This window comes from Perna viridis, chromosome 4 (genome assembly GCF_037379345.1).
Source record: "Perna viridis isolate PV_CMFRI_1.1 ecotype Kerala chromosome 4, ASM3737934v1, whole genome shotgun sequence".
In the NCBI taxonomy this organism is placed as follows: domain Eukaryota; kingdom Metazoa; phylum Mollusca; class Bivalvia; order Mytilida; family Mytilidae; genus Perna; species Perna viridis.
This window is the reverse complement of record NC_142448.1, coordinates 30,296,311-30,315,293: the sequence shown is the minus strand read 5'-3', so window position 1 is coordinate 30,315,293 and position 18,983 is coordinate 30,296,311. Positions and strand designations below refer to the sequence as shown.

Sequence of the window (18,983 nt, the reverse complement as noted above, 5' to 3'; positions counted from 1 at the left end):
TAGCAGGGTAGCCTGAGAAGTAATAATTTTGACAAACATTTATTTGTAAAAAAAATTCTGTTTTTTTTTCCTGAAATATTGAAAAAGTAACTAAATGTTGTTCACAATCAAGGTGCAACACTTTACATATATTATTGATCTGTTCACATTAATTTCTCTAGCTTGACAGTGTGACAGTGGTAACATTGGCTATACTTTTCTGACCACTATCCAGGTATTTGTTATAATATCAGTTTTATAGCTGTAGAAATTAGGGGTATGCTACCCCAACTATGGAGTTCAAGATCTAGACAAATGTATTCAGTAACCTCTGCACAAAACTGCATCCTATTTCTTGTTTGAAATGAAATGAGTAAGTTGTCTACTTATCTGTTTTATTTTATATTTCAACTTGACAATCAAAAGCATACACATCATTGTATGTCTCAGCTAAAGAAATAATTTGTTCGTGGTCACATCAAGACAAGTAAAAAGCACAACAAGAACAAAATGCACAACATAATTTGTTTTGTGTCGTTGCAAAAACTGTAACTTCACAGAATGTTGACATTATTTATAAGGATTATGAATGTAACATTCATTTGAAGTGACGTAATGGCTAACCAGCACATAGAAAACAAACTTATGCACAGTAAAAATAAATACCAGTATTTCATTTTCTCCACCAATTGAAATGTAACTGAAAAGTAATTACTCATGTACAATGAAACCAGTCTGGACATTTGGGAGGATCAATTACACTGGTGTTCTCTTTACCAAGATTCAAAATACCTTAAAATTAATGTAAAGGGACATACAAGTGTTTGATTTAAACAGGTTTTCAGATAATTCAGGCTTCAGTTTAGACAGGTTTTCAGATTATTCAGGGTTCAGTTTAGAAGGTTTTCAGATTATTCAGAGTTCAGTTTAGACAGGTTTTACCACACAATAAGTTTAGAAATAAGCTCTGTGCAAGTCTAATACTAACTAAATTTGAACTTTCTTTTTATCATTAAGGATGTTAAAGCCCAAAATCACAATATTTAAAATTGCAGGCAACCTAGAAAATAAAAAAAAAATTACATTAATAAAAGCATGTAAAAACTGTAACAGTTCAACTAAGTATCACACATTCCAGTGTAATAAATAATAAGACAAAACCCACTTGAGACTATCATTTCAAATCATAATCAAGCAAAAACATGTGTAATACCTTTAGTTTTAAACATTTATTATTAATCATAATAAGCAGAAAGTTTGGTTCAGTAGAAATGGTGCATTGAAATAAGGCAGAGATGCAGAATTGGACCTTGAAAACCATAAGCATTAAATCCTATACCTTTCTATTTTTAGAGATAACTTTTTTTATGTCTATGCAGTAATATTTTGTACACAATACCCTGGTGCATGATATAAATAATAATACTTAATATTCACTAGTATACACCATAACAAGAACTGTTAAAGGTTGTTTTCAATTAATGACAAAGATATACAAAATAACCACTGTTTGGACATTAACAGCCAGTACTACAGTTAACTTCATGAAAAAGAACTGGTCTTTCCTTGATTGAATGACCATAACCCAATGAAATGTCCATGGTAGTGATTTAAACATTCTATCATTCCATGGTATTTTAATCTAATTTTGACTACCTAAGAAAGTTTATCAGGTGATTGTCATTTAATAATAGGAATACCACTCTACTCCCTGAAGTTAACTGTATTACTTGCTGTAATAGTTTGTGAATATGAACAGGTGTCTGTCGCTCATAAGTTTGTTATTCATACAGTATGCAGAGATCCTCACATCTAAAAAATATTCCTAAAAATTATAATTCAAACCACTTGTGTCAGTTGTGAATAAGAAGAGAGCTTTAATCATATATCATCTAGTTTGGAATTTTTGAACTTCAAACTGCTTATCCATTTAAGATTATAGCATTTATGTAACTAGTTAGGTTATACAAAATAACTCACCCAAAGTAACAAATCATAAAGCATGTTACAACTAAAATTAAGTATGTAAGAAAGTTTTTATGAGAACTGAGTGTTTACTCGTGACCTAAAAATTCTCAATTTCATGAGATGGTTATGAGGTATAAAAATTCTACACCAAAGGTAAATTTCACATCGAAACTGTAAGCAGATTATTGACATTTATTAATTAAAAACCCCATAAATCAAATGAAATTTTAAGTAACTTTATAGAAGAATCAAAGAAGTGCTTCATCTATCTTATAACAAGGTTTATTAAGGTGTCAAATTAGGAATCTTAAAATATGAATCTTTCAAAACACCAATTAAGTTAATGCTAATCTGCACCATGATAATTCATAAGTTATTTGTTTACATCAAAACTAATAGCAAATGTAACATAAAATCAAACTGTTCAAAACAAAGACATTTGTAAGTAGTCCTTCTATGGTCACTTCTATGCAGCAGATGTTTGTAAAAGACTACAGAAACAGTAAAATTTCCTTATACATTCATGCTAAAATTAAATATTAATTAACACTCTTACACTTCACATTCTACATACACACATATACAGAATTTAACTAGAACTAGAAATTAGCTTTATATTTCTATTCAGTCCTTTGTTTGTAAAATCCATTATTAAATCAGACAATGGTTTATTGAACTTAGAAGTAGCACTCATCAAGTCTAAGCATACTTCATAGTGATCACATCCAGGAATGATCCTGATGGTTGTGTCGACCAGATTATTCCTAAGTGCTTCTCCTAACTTTGTGGTAGAAGTAACGGGAACTACATAGTCCTCTGTACCATGGATCAGCAGTATACAAGGTGCTCTGAAAAATTAAAATTTCATACAGTAAAATCAGTCTAAACAAGACACTTGAAAAAGTCCTTTCAAATCAGTTTATATGTATTGTGAATCTTGGTAAACTGAACACCTGACTAAACCAAACCAATATTACAGTCCATAGAGGGTTGCTTTAGACAGGTTCTGCTGTTCATTGAAACCATCACATGACTTGAAGAGCCTAATGGAAGTCCATGATTTTTTAAGAATGGGAAATGACAGGTTCAACCTCCTGAATCTTTGCTTGTAAAAAAAGAACCATTAAACCTAAACATATTTACTAATCAAGTTTAAATAGTCAGTAAATTAAAAAAAATAATCCTCAATAAAAAATGACCATATACATGTATAATGATACATGTATAATGACTAGATTAATGTTCTCTTTATGTCGATTGAACTGTTATCTATATATTAAAGACCATGTAAAATAAACTTTTTATTCAAATGAAATAAACTGCTGCAGAGATGCAAATGTTTTATACAGAGGAATTTAATTAAACCAACAGTTTTGTGGAGTAGTACATCCATCTCACTAACAAACTTATCATGAAGCCCTTTGGGTATCACTTAGTTTGTGAGTGAGGTGGTGAACTTCTCCAAAATAGTTCCTATAATATATTCCTGTAATATAAAATCAACTGTAATGATAAATTGCCCTATGTTTCTAACATCAAATCCAACTTTATATCAGACATGCCATAGCAAACTAGGCAATATATTCAATATATTTGTCCATTCCTTCCTATAAAAAGAACATCATTCTTGGCCTTTTCAAGGAAACATTTTGCCAGCTAAAATTTTTCATGTTTTATTCCTGATATCCCAAAATTAAAAGAACTGCTTTTGTGTAGTACATCTCATACCTGATACCAGGCGTAAGTGTTGTACATAGAACATCTGGTGAGAATCTGTCAAAATAGTCAGGTCCATACATGGCCTTGGTCATACTTGATATATCTTCAACTCCTCTCATTGACTCATGATCAAAATGATCACTTATATTGTAAACTCCTGCTAACCCTGCAAATATAATTTAAGTTATAATGTTCATGTCCAAGTTTTATGACAACGCTCCTCCCCAAAAAAATCAGAATTAAATTGTCTCAATGCAAAAATTAACCAAGGCATAATGGGTAGAAAGATTGGCGCAATACTTAAACGTCATACCCTGTAGTGCAGGTGGTGATGCCATCTGACACAAGAGCAGAGAAAAGGTTCAAATCCCATAGAGGGAGGGACCAAAATTTGCACTGCAAATTTGCAGTCTCACATTAATTAAAAGAGTTTGAATGTACCTTAAACTTGTATATAAATTGCAAATTTGTAATTTCACATTAATTCCATCATACCAATTAAACCAAAGAATGCAAGAAGACTACAAATAATACATATAAACCTACCTATAACAACTTTGATTGATTTACTTAGATCATTGAAGGAGACTTGTCCTTCTAACTCCTTTGGTCTAGCTATACCACTATTGCCAATTAAGTCATCTATATCTCGTGCTTGCCTCTTTACCTCTGTCTCATCTTTAACATCCTCAACAGAAATTTGTTGTTCAGTTTTTTGTACACTTTTTTCATCATCAGTTTTTAAACTTTCCATATCATTATTTTCAGATTTTATCACTTCAAATGCACTAGTTGATATACTACTGTCCACAGTATCTAAAGAAACAGTAGGCAGGGAATCAGGTTGCTCAGATTTGGATTCTGATTCGTCCATAGATTTATCATTCACAACACAGAAAGAGGCTGACGAGCCTGAACTATCATCTAAAGTTTCTGTACGTGGTTTGTTATTGAAGTAAGACTCATCAAACTTGATCCTACTCTGCTGAGGCTCCCCAGGGGTTTCTAGATTCAGTAATTCTATAACTGACATTAGACATAGGTGGGCACCTGAAGAATGGCCTATCAGTACAATCTCATTCTGAAAGGAACACATACAGATAATTTCTTTTCCAAAGTCAAGTGAAAATTAAAATTTTCCCTACAAGAAATATGTTGTCAGTTCAAATATAAACATCATATTTTTAGATATTCTATTTTTTGCCATTCTTGAAATACTTACACAAATACATGTAAGTGCATATCAGAATACTGGTACTCAGTGAAAACTTAAAAAAAACAATGGTCTTAAGTACCAGCAAATTTGCAAATATGCCAATTAGAAAAAAAAATCTGCAAAAGTTAATATATTTACAATAATGTGATTTTCTAATCCATATTTCCATAAAGCTTGTATCATTATTATTTAAGAGTACTGAACAAGGTAAAGCAGGGTGTGTTGATTCTTTAAATGTTATATTTCTGGTATGCATGAAATGTCAGGTAGTGGATGTTAAATAACAATCCAGTAATCAATTGAGTAAAAAAATGTAATTCATTATGGATAATTTCTATTAAATCATTTAATTTTTATTGGCAGAATTCTGTGCGACTTACACATTTTGAAGCTTACTTCTGATCTTTTAAAACCTCACAAAGTCTTCTCTTGAAAGCTCAAAAGCATGACAACTAAGATTTTACAGTATTTTAAGATACAACATGCAAAAATAAACTTACTTTATTTGCACCATGAATGTGTGGGTTTTCACAGACCCAGGCAACACAGTCGACAACATCTTGTATCATGTCATCTACATAACCCTACAATATATAAAATATTTTTATGTAAAAAATTATTACACAACTTTTTTTAGTTTGAAAGAATCAACAAACAAACAAGCCTTAAAATGGTGACCTTTCAATTTCTAAAGAATTCAGTGTGAAGGTTTAAAAGGGATGATGGAGCAGTAAAAACATGTCATTATATTTTAAGGCTAATTTCATTTTTACTATTCTATGAACAAGTTAATATTCCATATCATATCTGTGTATAAAGTTACCTATAACTCTGTCCATTTTCAATGTTTTAAAAGATGCAAAATGAAAGAGTTTTTCTTGATTTTTTAAATAAATTTTTCTGGAAATTTATTGGTTTCTTCTTCATGTCAAAAAATATGTCTGTTTCCTGTTACCCCTACCTACCCTAGTTTTTTGTGTCTACCCTAATGGCCATTTTGGCTCGAGAAGCATCAAAGTCTAGATTGTTTTCCCATTGACTCAATGTAAAATGTGTTTTAAAAAAATAAAAAAGTTATCCTACCCGTCTCTTTCAGGTCGATTGCATCAGTTAACATGATTATTTTTGGACCTAACTGTACAACAATCAACTAACACACTTGTATACACAAAAATTTACCAACGGACTTACATATTCAGTTTGGCACTTACCTTTGGATAAGTTGAAAGGCTTGGGCAGCACACAACAGCTTTCATTCTGTTGGCTATCTCATTACACAGTTGCCCATACATATTTTTGTCTCCCGAGCCCCAAGCTCCACCATAAACGAAGATAACCACAGGCATGGCCAGATCCCCACCCTCTTTTCTAGGAATGTTTGGGTGATAAACATCTAATGTGCCATCGTTTCTTCCATATGGGATGTTCTTTAAAATATTTTTAAAACAATATTTACTAAAAAGGTATCATTTCTAAAGAATAACACCTGTGATTGTGGACTTATCTTTAAGTAGTTGTCTCCGTAAGAATCATGCAAAATCTGAAAAATGTGATATACCCCAAAAAAGGCTACAGATTTTTATTTTTGTAAATTAAGATGATTTATAGGTCATAATTATGAAATGGGTTTACAATTATTAACTCCAATCTGCCTGCTCTTAGAAGATCATCAACATTGAAAATCTAATAGATTCTATTATATTTGAGTGTCATTTACAGAGTTATCTCCCTTAATTTTTAAATCTACAGTGCATTCTATATAATTTTTTTCTTCTAAGAACAAGGGTTATATGAAAAACTGAACGTTAATTTCTGTTTGCTTTGGCAATTCAAATATAATATCAAAAATAAAAATCTGTAGACTTATCACCCATGAATCACATTTTGCATTTTTCTTAGCTGGAGTGCTACTTAACTTAAAAGATACCAGAGTAAGGATTCTAGCTTTAAGTAATTCATAAAAATCATTCATTTTTTAAATGCTTTTAGAGATATAGTTTTAAGTTCTATAGTATATTGCTTTTTTATCTTTGATTATGGAATGACCTTAAGCTTAGATAATGAATGCATTTAGTTATGAAACTCAAACATCTTTGAAGTGGAAAATAAGTCCATAGACAAGAGTATTGTGTTGGTTGCACCAATTTAAATTTTCTAAGTTATTTGATTTCAAAATTTGATTATTTCCTTTCTTACTTTCATGTAATTTGAAATGAGATTGTAAATCAATAAAAACAAAGGAAAAATTTTCAAAATAGCAACTTGAGTTGATTTTGAAATTTGTACAGTTTGGGAAGTAAAGCTTTCAATTATTTCCAAGTTAACTATTTAAAAGTAGAAGTATGATAACTAACTGCTTTCAAAGAAGGATTTTAATTTAAGAATGAAAAAAAAATACTTTACTGTAAATACCTTTCGAACAGTAAAAGCGTCAAGCTTGCTGTAATATCTTTTCCATCTGATGTAAGATGGGGCATACTTCAATGTTATATAAAGCTTTTGTAAAATGGAATAGTTGAGGGCATAGACTTTCTTTGGACTAAAAGCTCTTCTGTATTTGTGCTTGGTCTGAGGCCACCCATAAAACAGGTTACAAAGTAACGATGTTGTATATGGTATAACTATAGCTGAGGAGGTCAGCAACAGGAATGTCTGCAATGCTTGCTTGATCATAATGCTAAGATAAGGAAATCATACATATATCATTTTCCATTATAGTTAAAAAAAAAAAGCAAGAATTTATATTCTAATATTTACTCCTTGAACAAAACTATAAAACAATTAAGCTGAATCATTTAATATTTTACTGAATTCTATAAGTTGTATTTGTATATTCATGTAATGTGTCAATGATGCGCTCATTGTCCAATGTGCAATGAATAAAACAAACTAATATGCATTGTGTACCGTGTAAATTTACTTTGAGAGAAAAATCTGCATACTCACATGTCTGAAAAAAGTCATTAACAATCATCCTCAAAAAAATTGTTTAAGCATTAACACTAAGAAGGAAACTAATAAAATTATAAATGAGTACAAGGAATCAATAATTGGGCCTGAAAATGGGAATATTATTTCACTGAGCTCTTTCAAATTTTACCCTGAAAGCCATGACACTAATCATTGTCATCAACTGTAAACATAAAAATTTTCAAAGATTATGTCAAATGAGCATATTTGTGGATATCAATTTTCATATTTTAAAACAATGATTTGTTTTACATAGCCTTAGAAATCAATTTTGCATGTACTATTATTCACTCATTCAGTCTACCATGAAAATAGCAAAAATTAGTACAACACAAAAAAATAAAGAATTTACAGTATCTTTGAACTATAACTGATCATTATCATGGTGTCAACATGATATCGACAGCATAATACACAGATTTTAAACAAGTGTGCAGTAAAATTTGTGCTAGTTTACACAGGCAAAATTATTTCACATGATTTTCACCTGAATTGAGCAAATAAACTAAGTGACTGAGTTCACGTGAAATTCGGGTGAAAGGAGCCGTCACATGAAATTCACACGAAATGTTCACATGAAATTTGTGTTTAGTGAATTTCTCATGAAAATCATGTTAATTTCATGTGAATTTCACATGAACTTCATGTGAAGCTCGATTAACATGACTTTCACATGAAAAATATTTGCCTGTGTAAAAGCAAGGTTTGGGAAGGCAATTTGCAATGGTTTATTCTCCCTTTGATAATGAAATTTTGCCTACTGAGATTTTAAAGAAGTTGTTTTCTTGTATAAATTTTGTAGAACTTCAAAAAATATCCTAACAGGAATCTTTCAGCATATCTTTTTTATCTCATTGGTTGATAAAGGATGTTTCTAGAACATCATACTCAATCAATGTGAGGGGAAAAGGTATAAGTATTTTTGCAACAACATATATGATTAACCACCTCATCCTTGTATGCAAAAAATGCATTAAAGGTTTGTAAGTTGGGTACATAATCATATCAAGCATTTCAGGTGTAAGATATGGCATGCTTAACCAAGAGTGCACACCTCATTGTTTTTTTCTTTTCTAACTTATTTATTGCTGTTAAACGTACTAACACTCTGTACTAATTATTGCATGCTGAAGTTTACATTGGCTACAGTTTTCATAAACTTAATAATTTTAACAACTGAATAGACAGTAATATAGAATTCAGAAATTTTCAGCTTCCAATAAAGAGGTTTCATCAGGAAAGAATTCAACATGTTTATCTTATAGGTAACAGGATATAGTACCAATAGAGTAGACCATTTTAGGATGAAATGCAGAGCTCATTTACCTAACAGAACCGATGCAATCGTTTCCCACTACACAATAAAGAACATCTACAGTTGTTTCCATTTAGTATGATCAGTAATACACAAATTATATCTGGAATAACCAATAAACTTGTATGTTTTTCAATGAAATAAACTAGAGTATGCAATAGTATATAATATGCATCAAGGATGGAGATATCCTGGTTATGCATTGTACAATGTTAAAGTAATTTAGCTCTCACCTATTACACCTAAATAGATTTGTTATTGACTCTAGCTTTCAGATTTCAAAAACTGGCAAAACCCTTTACATAGTTAAGTTTAAATTTGACAGGAAAGCCTTCTACTTCAGGTCACGGTTAAAAGAACTATTGAAATGTTACATGTACCTGATGCCTTGAAATAACAGGCTTCTGAATCAAATAACTAATATTTAAAAATGTGCTTACCTTTCCTAGATCAAAATTTATGTCGTCTTCATTGCTTTAAAATTAGTTGCTGATCCACATGAAACATGCACCTGAAATGACATTTAAAGAGAAAGTATCAGTTTTACAGTGTGAATTGTTCCAGCAGGGTTCGACATTAACGGTTGCCCGATTGCCCAGGGCAAGTAAATCGCCGATCTGGGCAAGTAAAAACGACATCAAAGTTGCCCAACTGGGCAAGTGAAAAAAATATGTGCCCAAATTACATTATTTCTGATCTTCGCAGCTCTAGAACATCGAAAATTACTTCTGTATAGTTCGCCGCTCTTCCCGACCTTGCTGACCTAGATTATCATTGGATAGTTTTCTGATTTTCCCTTTGCCAAAAATAGATCGTATGATATTAATGTCGACCAATCGGATGCGTCCAATTGTACATCTATTTTCGTTATCCAATTGAACATCGCGATTTATTTATGGAATTTCTTACTTTGGAAAACTGTAAGAAATCTGTATCGAAAACTTCGAAAATATGAGAGAAAAAGAGAAATAAAATTCTATTGAAGATAGTTATTGTTGTCCATTTGTTAAACTAAAGATGTGAAATAAAAACTCCTCACATGAATACTTTACTTTCAGAGAAATTCGTACATGTAGTAATTAACATGGTTTCTGAATTCATATACTAGTTTACTGAACATTTTTTTGCAAACTTAATTTGTTGGACAAGGTATTTTGTGTCTTTTAAAGGTCTTTTAAAGGACTTTCACAAACTGAGTTGTCTTGAAATATGTTATATCCAGGTTCATTTTAATTTAGTAAAATGTGTTTACAGTTATTTTTATTCAATTTTATTTAATTCAATGGTAATCAGTATTACATAGGTTCATGAATATGTCATGTTGTATTTGGTGCAATTCTGACAGGACAACATGAGCTGACCTTTGCCATCACTTTGTGTATCTTTTGTCTGACTGGTACATTTTCTATTTGCCTTACAGAATTCTCTGAAAATAGTATACTCAACAATGTTGATTGATCATGGTGTCTAACTCTATGTATCACTGTAATCGAATCTTAGAATGGTCAATTTATGTTAAACCACTGTCATCTGCATTATAGTTGAACAGTTTCTTGCCATCCACGTCTTATTAAACAAGGGTTTCTGGTTTAAACACTATATAGTGACACAAAGTTCCGGGCAAGTATTTCAATATTTCGAGCAAGTGAATCACATGTCACTTGCCCGACTGGACAAGTGAATATAATAGTTAACGTCGAACCCTGTCCAGTATACTACTTGTCTTCATGATAAAAATGTAATCCATAGCCCAAGGCTGGTTAAACTATTGGTAGGCCTATAAAAATTCCACTTTCTGACCATTAATATCTTGATACAGCTTGAGTCATGATTGTGATGACATATAATAAACTAAAAAGGAAATTACTTTAATTGAATAAAATGTTTCACAGGACCCAGCTTGATATAACCACAGAGATCTTACCCTGAACAGTTGGAGACAACACTCAAACTTGATACAGCTTGGAATTTTGATTACAATAAGATACGGGATACAGGATAAGAATTTGACCAGATTGGAAGTGATCACTTTTTTGCCCCTTATTCCTAATGGTTCCAACTGAAAACTTCAAAATCAATCCCAACCTCCCTTTGGAGATATGGCGCCTTGTGGTACAATTTTAAAGCGATCCATTCCCACTTACTGAAGATGTTATCAAGAAATAAGAAAAACAATTTTTTGGGTCCCTTTGTGGTCCCTTATTCGAACTTAGCTCAAGTTACCACCCATAAATCAATCCCAGTCTTCCTTTTGTGATATGGCATGTAATACAATTTCAAAGAGATCCACCTACTTTTTCTAAAGTTATTGGCATAACATAAAGGAAATACTTGTTTCATGCCCCCTTTTGGTCTTTAATCAAAAAAGAGTTCAAGTTTTAACCCCCAAAATCAATCCAAGCCTTCAAATGGTGGGATGGCACACCTATATTTTTGTGAGCTTCACTGAATCCCTCACACAACACAAAACAAATATACAAAGGTAAAATATGAGTTAGGCACAGCCTACAACCAAGCATCACACTTATTTATTTTTCTTACATTTAAACTCATTGAAAAATGGGATGATAGCTGAAAGGGGCAAGATAGGATAGGTAAACAGTTGCCTCCTTTTTTTAAAATAATCCAGAGTACCAGATCTAGATACTGTAAATAATTCTTTTTTTGTTTTGTTTTTTCATTGTTTTTATATTGCATATTATAATCTTAAATCTACTTAAGGCTACTATCACTTTGAATTCACTTCCCTGACCCATTTCTCTGGGACTGTTTAATACCTATTCCAGTTTGACTGAAGTCTATCATTAGCTTCACATGCGATGCTCGGTATTACAATGCCACACAATGAGTACTATAGTATACAATACATACAGTTGAGTTATTCTTTAGCCTGTTGTTCCATTAGGAAGATTTTTAATTTCTGCTTATAAAGACTTATTCCTTTTGCATTTCTTATTTCACTTGGGAGGGTATCCAATGAGATGGGCAAGAGTAAATAAAAAGTATGTCTGAATAGTTCTGCCTTAGGTCTAGGTATAAAAAAAGCATTGTTTATTGCATTTTGTGAATAGTATGGATATAATTCAGAAACAAATTTTGTTTTATCTGCTAAATAAGATGAAGCTAACCCATTTAAACATATGAAGATCAATAGGCACTTGTGATCATTTTTCAATTCTATTCTCAACAGTTAGCCAACCTAGAGAAATAGAGAGGGTATTAGATGGGGCACAGAATAATGCATCAAGTACAAAATGTATAAGCCAAGCAGTCCTTTTTTGTAGTCTAATTTTATACTACTAACTTTAAAATTTATTTTTATGTAACTTGAATATAAAGCGATAACTCTTTCGCTGTATCTGTGTATCACGATGTTTTGGGACCTGCTACAGCCTGCGCTGTGGAATGAGGGTTCCTTTGTCAGTCAATGAAGACCAATGAGTGGCCTTGGGATAACATTTTCATTCCATACCTATTCTCATTATAAGTATATGCTATAAATTTTCTTTTGTTCAATTGCCCCAAATAGAACTGCAATAGCCAATGAATGGGAGAAAATATCCCGAGTAAAACAGTTTCCTTGTTTATAAGATTAGATATTTTTTAATCCTAGAAAGAAGATAAAGTCTACTTGAATGTTTTTTTTTAGAAAACAGTGTTCGCTTGTTTTGACCAGCTCTGTGTTTGATCAGTTCGGACTCCTAATAATTTATCACATTCTGCGTTCTTTAGTACTTCAGATTTTATCAGCAACTCATGGGCACTATTTTGAAATAAAATCTTTTGTTTAGTCCCAATAACCATAAATTTTGTTTTACTACAAATGATAGGCATTTTCCCATATGAGAATACTTCCAAAAAGTCAATTTGTTTGTGAATGGCTTCTTTAAAATCTTGTCAACGTAGTAATTTAACTTAGCCTTAGCTAAAAACAAATTTTAATTAATTAAAGAAGATGAATAATAATAATAAAATCATTATTTCAAGAGGGTTACACAACTAGTTTACATGCTAATCTTCCCTGAATCCCTCCACACAAAACTATAACTACTAAAAAGAACAACACACAAACAAAAGCTGATCAAACAAGTTCATACAATATAGAACATCAAAAACAGTGTAAACAACAACAATTTTCTCTTTTATGATACTCTATTCAGAAGTCTTAAGGTACTTCTTTATATCGATTTTGAACAAGTTATCAGTGGCTTGATTATGTAAATGTTTGATTAACTAATTCCACAAGACAGACCCAGAATTTATGATTGAAACTCTGAAAAGTTCAGTTTTAATTTTACGGATTATCAAGTATCCTTGTTCAGCATTTCTTAGTGAAAAAGGTTTGTGAAATATAGTTAAACTTTTCTGATATGTAAGATTACTTGGTTCTTCCCCGTTGAGAGATTTATAGACTAATAGGTATTTGTGATATTTAACCCTTGTTTCTACTTTCATGATTCCTAATTGTTTCATGATTCATGCATGTAATTCACTGGCATTAGGGATTTATGAAAACAATCCCTGCTTCCATCATGAATTCTTTATGCACCACTGATTGCGATGTTTCTTAGAGTATGTAAACATTTCCAATACTGTCTTCATTTCATTGTCACTAAATTTTCATAAAGGAAAAACAGACCCCAAGGAAAAATGGATCCTAAGTAAAAGGACTAAGGGAAAAAATGTTACTTGGATGAATGGACCAGATACCAAAGCTGACAAGATAAGAAAACTTTATTTTAATTTGGTATTAGTTAACAGAAAACACAAGCTTGCAACCAATTTTGCATTTCATATTTCATGATGTGAAGCCCTGCATAAATTCTAGAGTTTGGGTGAACCTTGAGACTTGATTTTGATTTGATATATGTACATCATACATTTACACCTACCAGGGACTTTATATAAATAATCTGTATTATTCTGTTACAAAGGGGAGGAACTTACGTTCAATGGGTAGGTACAGATGTGCTACCCATATCGGCCTACTTTTTATGATTAGTGATATATGAAAAGGGTGGGCATTTTGGTGGCAGTATATTTGATAGGGGTTTAAATTCACAAATAGAATACATACATAATGTATTTTAACATGGTTATTGATTTGTCATCAATTAATTAAATCATCCTTAAAATCATCAAAGTAATTAAAAGATTAATACTTGATTTATTTGCAGGAAGTGATCCAATTAACCCTGACATGATAATATATCCTTAGATACAGTGTCATTTGTTCTGACCAGCATCCTTCTGTGATATGTAGATACAGATAAATGCAATGTGTATACATGAATCATTGAATGCTAGAATGGATTACATAAATGCATTACACATGGGTGTCCGTTTTTCATTGTCAAAATATATGAATGGGGTGGGTAAAAATTTTCGGGGCCTCACACCCGTATCCTTTTACCTGTTAAGTTACCCCGGCCCCCACCCCCCCCCACCCCCCCACCCCCAAAATACCTGTTACACCTCCCACTCCCAATCTCGTTCACAGTGATTATTTTTCTCGATGTTTTAGCCGATCAATGGTTTTAAGAACAAAGAAAATGAACTTATATATCAACGGAAATTTAAATGAGCGTGAGTCAAATGATGCTTTGCATTCTTACGATGCTTTTGAATACCAACGTGAATAGTAAAATGAGCAGACAACCTTGCCTATACCGGAAGCGGAAATGCTTGCTAAAGGTGAAGGACATTCTGGATATGGCGACGACCAGTCGCATATTTTTCTTCTTTGTGTTTATAACATTTATTTCACTTAATTTTATCGAAAAAGGTAATGATTTTTATTGAACCTTTTTCTTTTTTAATATCAGATCTAAAATTGTAATGAATTCCCTGCTTTTTAAAGCTGCATAGTCATTCGTGTAACATTTTCTTAAAAAAAAAATGTACCCATGTACCATGTAAGATAACTGCAGTACTGTGCCTCTGACATTGGTGATTTTTTTTCTCTTTTCTTCCTCAACTTGAAATAGCCTCATTATTCAATTTTATGTCGTAATAATGATCTAATAGATTTTCTCATTCTGCCATTTAATGTTGTTACAATTGGTTGTTTTTAGAGCAATCTAAATAAACATGAAACTATTAAGATACATAAACAGTTCAATGAAACTACCAACATTGGAAAAGCACTTTTAACAAAAAAATTCTAAATTCGCGATTTATTTCCAACTTATACAATTACAATACACATTTAAATGTAGGTCAACCAGACTAAAGGTTATGAGATTTTCATCCTTTTTTATTGGCTGTGCACAACGCTAATACTCTTTTCATTTTAAAACCATGAATACAATGTACATGTACATTGTACATTGCTGTTCATTTGCTTGTTGTATTAAGAGAAACTTATTCAGTAATTGTATTCTGCTTACTTGTACCGTTCTCATGACAGATGGGTCTAGATAATTTAATAAGCAATTGATACAGCATAGAAAATTTCATTAAATGTTATTAACAGTGATCTCCAAAAAAAATATTCTAATGAGAATTGACTATTGGTACAGATATAATTGTAGTACATTGTTTCACACAAAGTTGGCCTGGTCTAATTAAGTAAAACTTTAAAATAAAAGGTCAAACTTAATAGAAATATTTATGATGGGTGGCAGAGCATTTATAAATGTACATAGATAGATGCAATACTTATGAATATAAAAAGGAATAAAATACAATACACAGCAAGCGTAGCCTTTACAAGCTAATAGAAAGGTTTAGGTCCTTGCTTAATTTGGTTATCTCCTCTGTACTAGCTGTCTGTTTTTCAAAAATATATATTTAAGAATTAAAGTCATGAACGAATGAGCAGAAAAGGGTACACTTATTATTTTTTTTCTATTTTTCACATCATGATCAATACCATGCCTGACAGTTTTATAGTGCCTGATGTGTAAGAAAACTGCATTTTTGGCAGTTAATTTTGGAAAAGCACCCAAAATTTGTTATGCAAATTGATTACTTTATATTATATTACAATATAAATGTATTTACAGGTTTTCAATATAAAATATAATATAATATCCTGGGATCTCCATGTATCAAGATGAACACATGGCTCACTCCCTGGTTGGACAAATTTTCATCATGGAGTGTGTCCTTTCACACAGAAAATAATTGCCTAATAAAATATAAGGTTGAATGAGATATTTAATAGCACAAGCTTCCACATAAAAATCTATAATCAACAATTATTGTAAATCTTTTCATCTGTACTGTCTTACTCGTTTATACTATGGTGAAGCTTTCTCTTCCCTATGGGCTTGACCGTAGATCCACAGCTCTAAACAAATTAAAATGACTAGTAGGTGTGGTCATTTTGTTGGTGCCAAGAAAAAAGGGTTTTTTTTATCATTTAACCACTAGAACTTGAACAGTCAAATGTGGTTTTCGTCCGAATCTGTATCATTAAACAATGTTTTAGAGCTTTTGGGGGTCAATCCATCACCCTTTCAAAAATGTAAAGCAAATTGGATTGCTTTTCTGTGTCAGATAAATGCAGAGATCAGTAAGTCGTCGTATAAATTCAATATTGTCTTCCCCCTCTCCGATCTTTCTCAAATTTAATTCAACTCATGATACTTTCTATATTTTATTAAATGAAAAGTTTTAAAACTTTATTTATTAAAGAACAGTAGAAACCATTCAGCTTATTTGAATCTTATTGATTTTGCCAACCGTGATAATCATGAATTTGAACGATCTGAGATTTGTTTACACATGTGTTTCACTCCCTGACACATTAGCCCCCCAGAAATTGCCAATTAAAACATTGTATTACCATTAACCGGTGTAATTCTGCAGATCTACGATTGCTCCATTCCGGTAGAGAGCAACAGAGATGGAAAGGGTTTGAATTATTCGAGTTACATTATCGTTATAATAAACACACATGCCAATCTTATTGATTTATGATAGGTATAGGTGATTAATAAGCACACATATTTGGGAAATACATTGCCGATTTGTAATGTGCAATGCAAATTTGAATATATGGCGCTCGTTTTGCATTCATGGTGCAGTGCCATGCAATAAGTGGTCATGGAGAATCCTGATATCTATCATATGCATGGATCTCCAATTCTTCATAATTTAAGGATTTGAAAAATGTCTACTTTCTAAAGGAATGTTTGATTTACTTGTCTGAGTGTCTAAATATACATATGTAGCTGTATTTCCACAATTTTTCATAAGATTATCTGCAATGCTTAACCTACATTTGTATCTACTGAATGCAACTATTGGAGGAGAGTTAGATAATTTTGAAGTAGGGATTTACATTGTTTTGAAAAGCAACTGCACTTAATCATGCACATGCGTCATCAAACTTAAGCACTTAGGAAATACTAAAAATGAAACAGAATAAGGACCATTGAAACCTCTTATTATTTGTTCAGAATGAAATAAGGAACTTTGAAAATATCTTATTACTTACATAACAGTAGCATTGATATAATTATCATATATGTTCACTTTAATTATACAGCCTTGATATCTAAGGATCTTCAATTAATTGTGATAAAACGATATACATAATGTACATTTACATGTACTGGTTATAATGTGTATGCAAACTCCAAAATCAGTGGGGAATGTACATTTACATGTACTTGTACTGGTTATACTGTGTATGCAAACTCCTAAATCAGTGGGGAATGTACATTTACATGTACTGGTTATAATGTGTATGCAAAGTCCTAAATCGGTGGGGAATGTACATTGACATGTATTTGTACTGGTTATACTGTATATGCAAACTCCTAAATCAGTGGGGAATGTACATGTATCAGTGCTATAAGTACATGTAGTTTCTTATTATACAAATGCACATGTACAATCAATTGTATTTCCAACCATGCTGGACTCGTCAATTTGACCTTTCTTATAAGTTAATGAAGACCACAAAGCTACTTTTTGTATATACACATGTATACTATTATCTACACTGTCATTAGGGATCTTTAAATCTCTTTTGCAGGAAATTGTCTGAAATGTAAATGTGATCCATGCCACTGGGATGCTAAAAATGACACATGTATAGCTTCAAGTAAATGTTTTACTGGTATCAGGGTTACATATGAGAATGGATTTGAAGAACATTATTGGACATATGGATGTTTCTCTGATCATGAAAAGGGCAGAGATGGAAACTCAGTCCTTCAGGTAGTATGATTTATGATAACTTGACCCTGAAGAAAGTATAAAATGTATTTTAAAGTTCAGCAAAAGCAATTTTCACCTTGTCTAAGAAAGGAAAGTTATAGCTACCATCAAACCTTGAAAAGATTCAGAAGGCAGAGATAGGCATTTATTTCATATTTTTTATACCTCTTTTTGGAAGGAAGGGGACATGTATACAGCAACTTCCTGTTTACTGACTCTCTTTAAATTTCGAATATTTAGATTCAGTATAAGATTTTCATTTGAATTTTCTGTGCAACAACTTGTCAAAATTATTTCACAGTTTGGCACAAGCTTTATATAAAAGTTGTAGGTTACCATATTGTCTGATTTGATTTCAGACTTGAGTGAAAAGGAAAGTTTTTTTTTCATACTCTAAAGTTTAGATGTGGTGTTTCACTATAGTAAGCATTGGTTCATAGATGACTTGTTTTCAATGAATTATATGTTGTTCATGCTTTTGTAAAGGATTGTTTTTTTAATTTTTGATTAGGTTATGCCAAATTACCAATGTTGGGGTTTACACTTCATGAACCATGAAGTAGTTTAAAAACAAGTGTAAACTGTCCAAAAGTTAGTTATGCAACAATAATTGGTCAACAATTAAAAATAATCCTTATAATT

General features: G+C 31.6%; 2 protein-coding genes across 15 annotated transcripts in view; one reads left to right on the top strand and one right to left on the bottom strand.

The window, feature by feature from the left end:
* Window positions 1-357: 357 nt before the first annotated feature.
* Window positions 358-18,983, bottom strand: part of LOC148619695 (uncharacterized) — a 20,304-nt gene continuing 1,678 nt past the window's right edge. The window contains exons 1-9 of one of the 14 annotated variants that reach the window (XM_088579873.1): window positions 14,802-14,849; window positions 9,608-9,678; window positions 9,179-9,270; window positions 7,295-7,559; window positions 6,094-6,309; window positions 5,383-5,466; window positions 4,213-4,747; window positions 3,676-3,832; window positions 358-2,795 (exon numbers count right to left, since the gene is read on the bottom strand). In XM_088579873.1, coding sequence (XP_088435999.1) covers window positions 2,537-2,795; window positions 3,676-3,832; window positions 4,213-4,747; window positions 5,383-5,466; window positions 6,094-6,309; window positions 7,295-7,559; window positions 9,179-9,240 — 1,578 coding nt within the window. In that variant the 5' untranslated portion in view covers window positions 9,241-9,270; window positions 9,608-9,678; window positions 14,802-14,849 and the 3' untranslated portion in view covers window positions 358-2,536. Of the gene's footprint in view, window positions 2,796-3,675; window positions 3,833-4,212; window positions 4,748-5,382; window positions 5,467-6,093; window positions 6,310-7,294; window positions 7,560-9,178; window positions 9,271-9,547; window positions 9,570-9,607; window positions 9,679-14,580; window positions 14,604-14,633; window positions 14,758-14,782; window positions 14,854-18,983 lie in introns of those variants that run through there. The other 13 variants (XM_088579885.1, XM_088579876.1, XM_088579888.1 and 10 more) reach the window with 13 other exon arrangements.
* LOC148619694 (bone morphogenetic protein receptor type-1B-like) overlaps window positions 14,829-18,983 on the top strand; it is a 17,643-nt gene continuing 13,488 nt past the window's right edge. Inside the window, exons 1-2 of the mRNA XM_088579896.1 lie at window positions 14,829-14,952; window positions 18,157-18,341. Of these exons, the coding sequence (XP_088436022.1) occupies window positions 14,880-14,952; window positions 18,157-18,341 (258 nt within the window). The 5' untranslated portion in view covers window positions 14,829-14,879. The remainder of the gene's footprint in view (window positions 14,953-18,156; window positions 18,342-18,983) is intronic.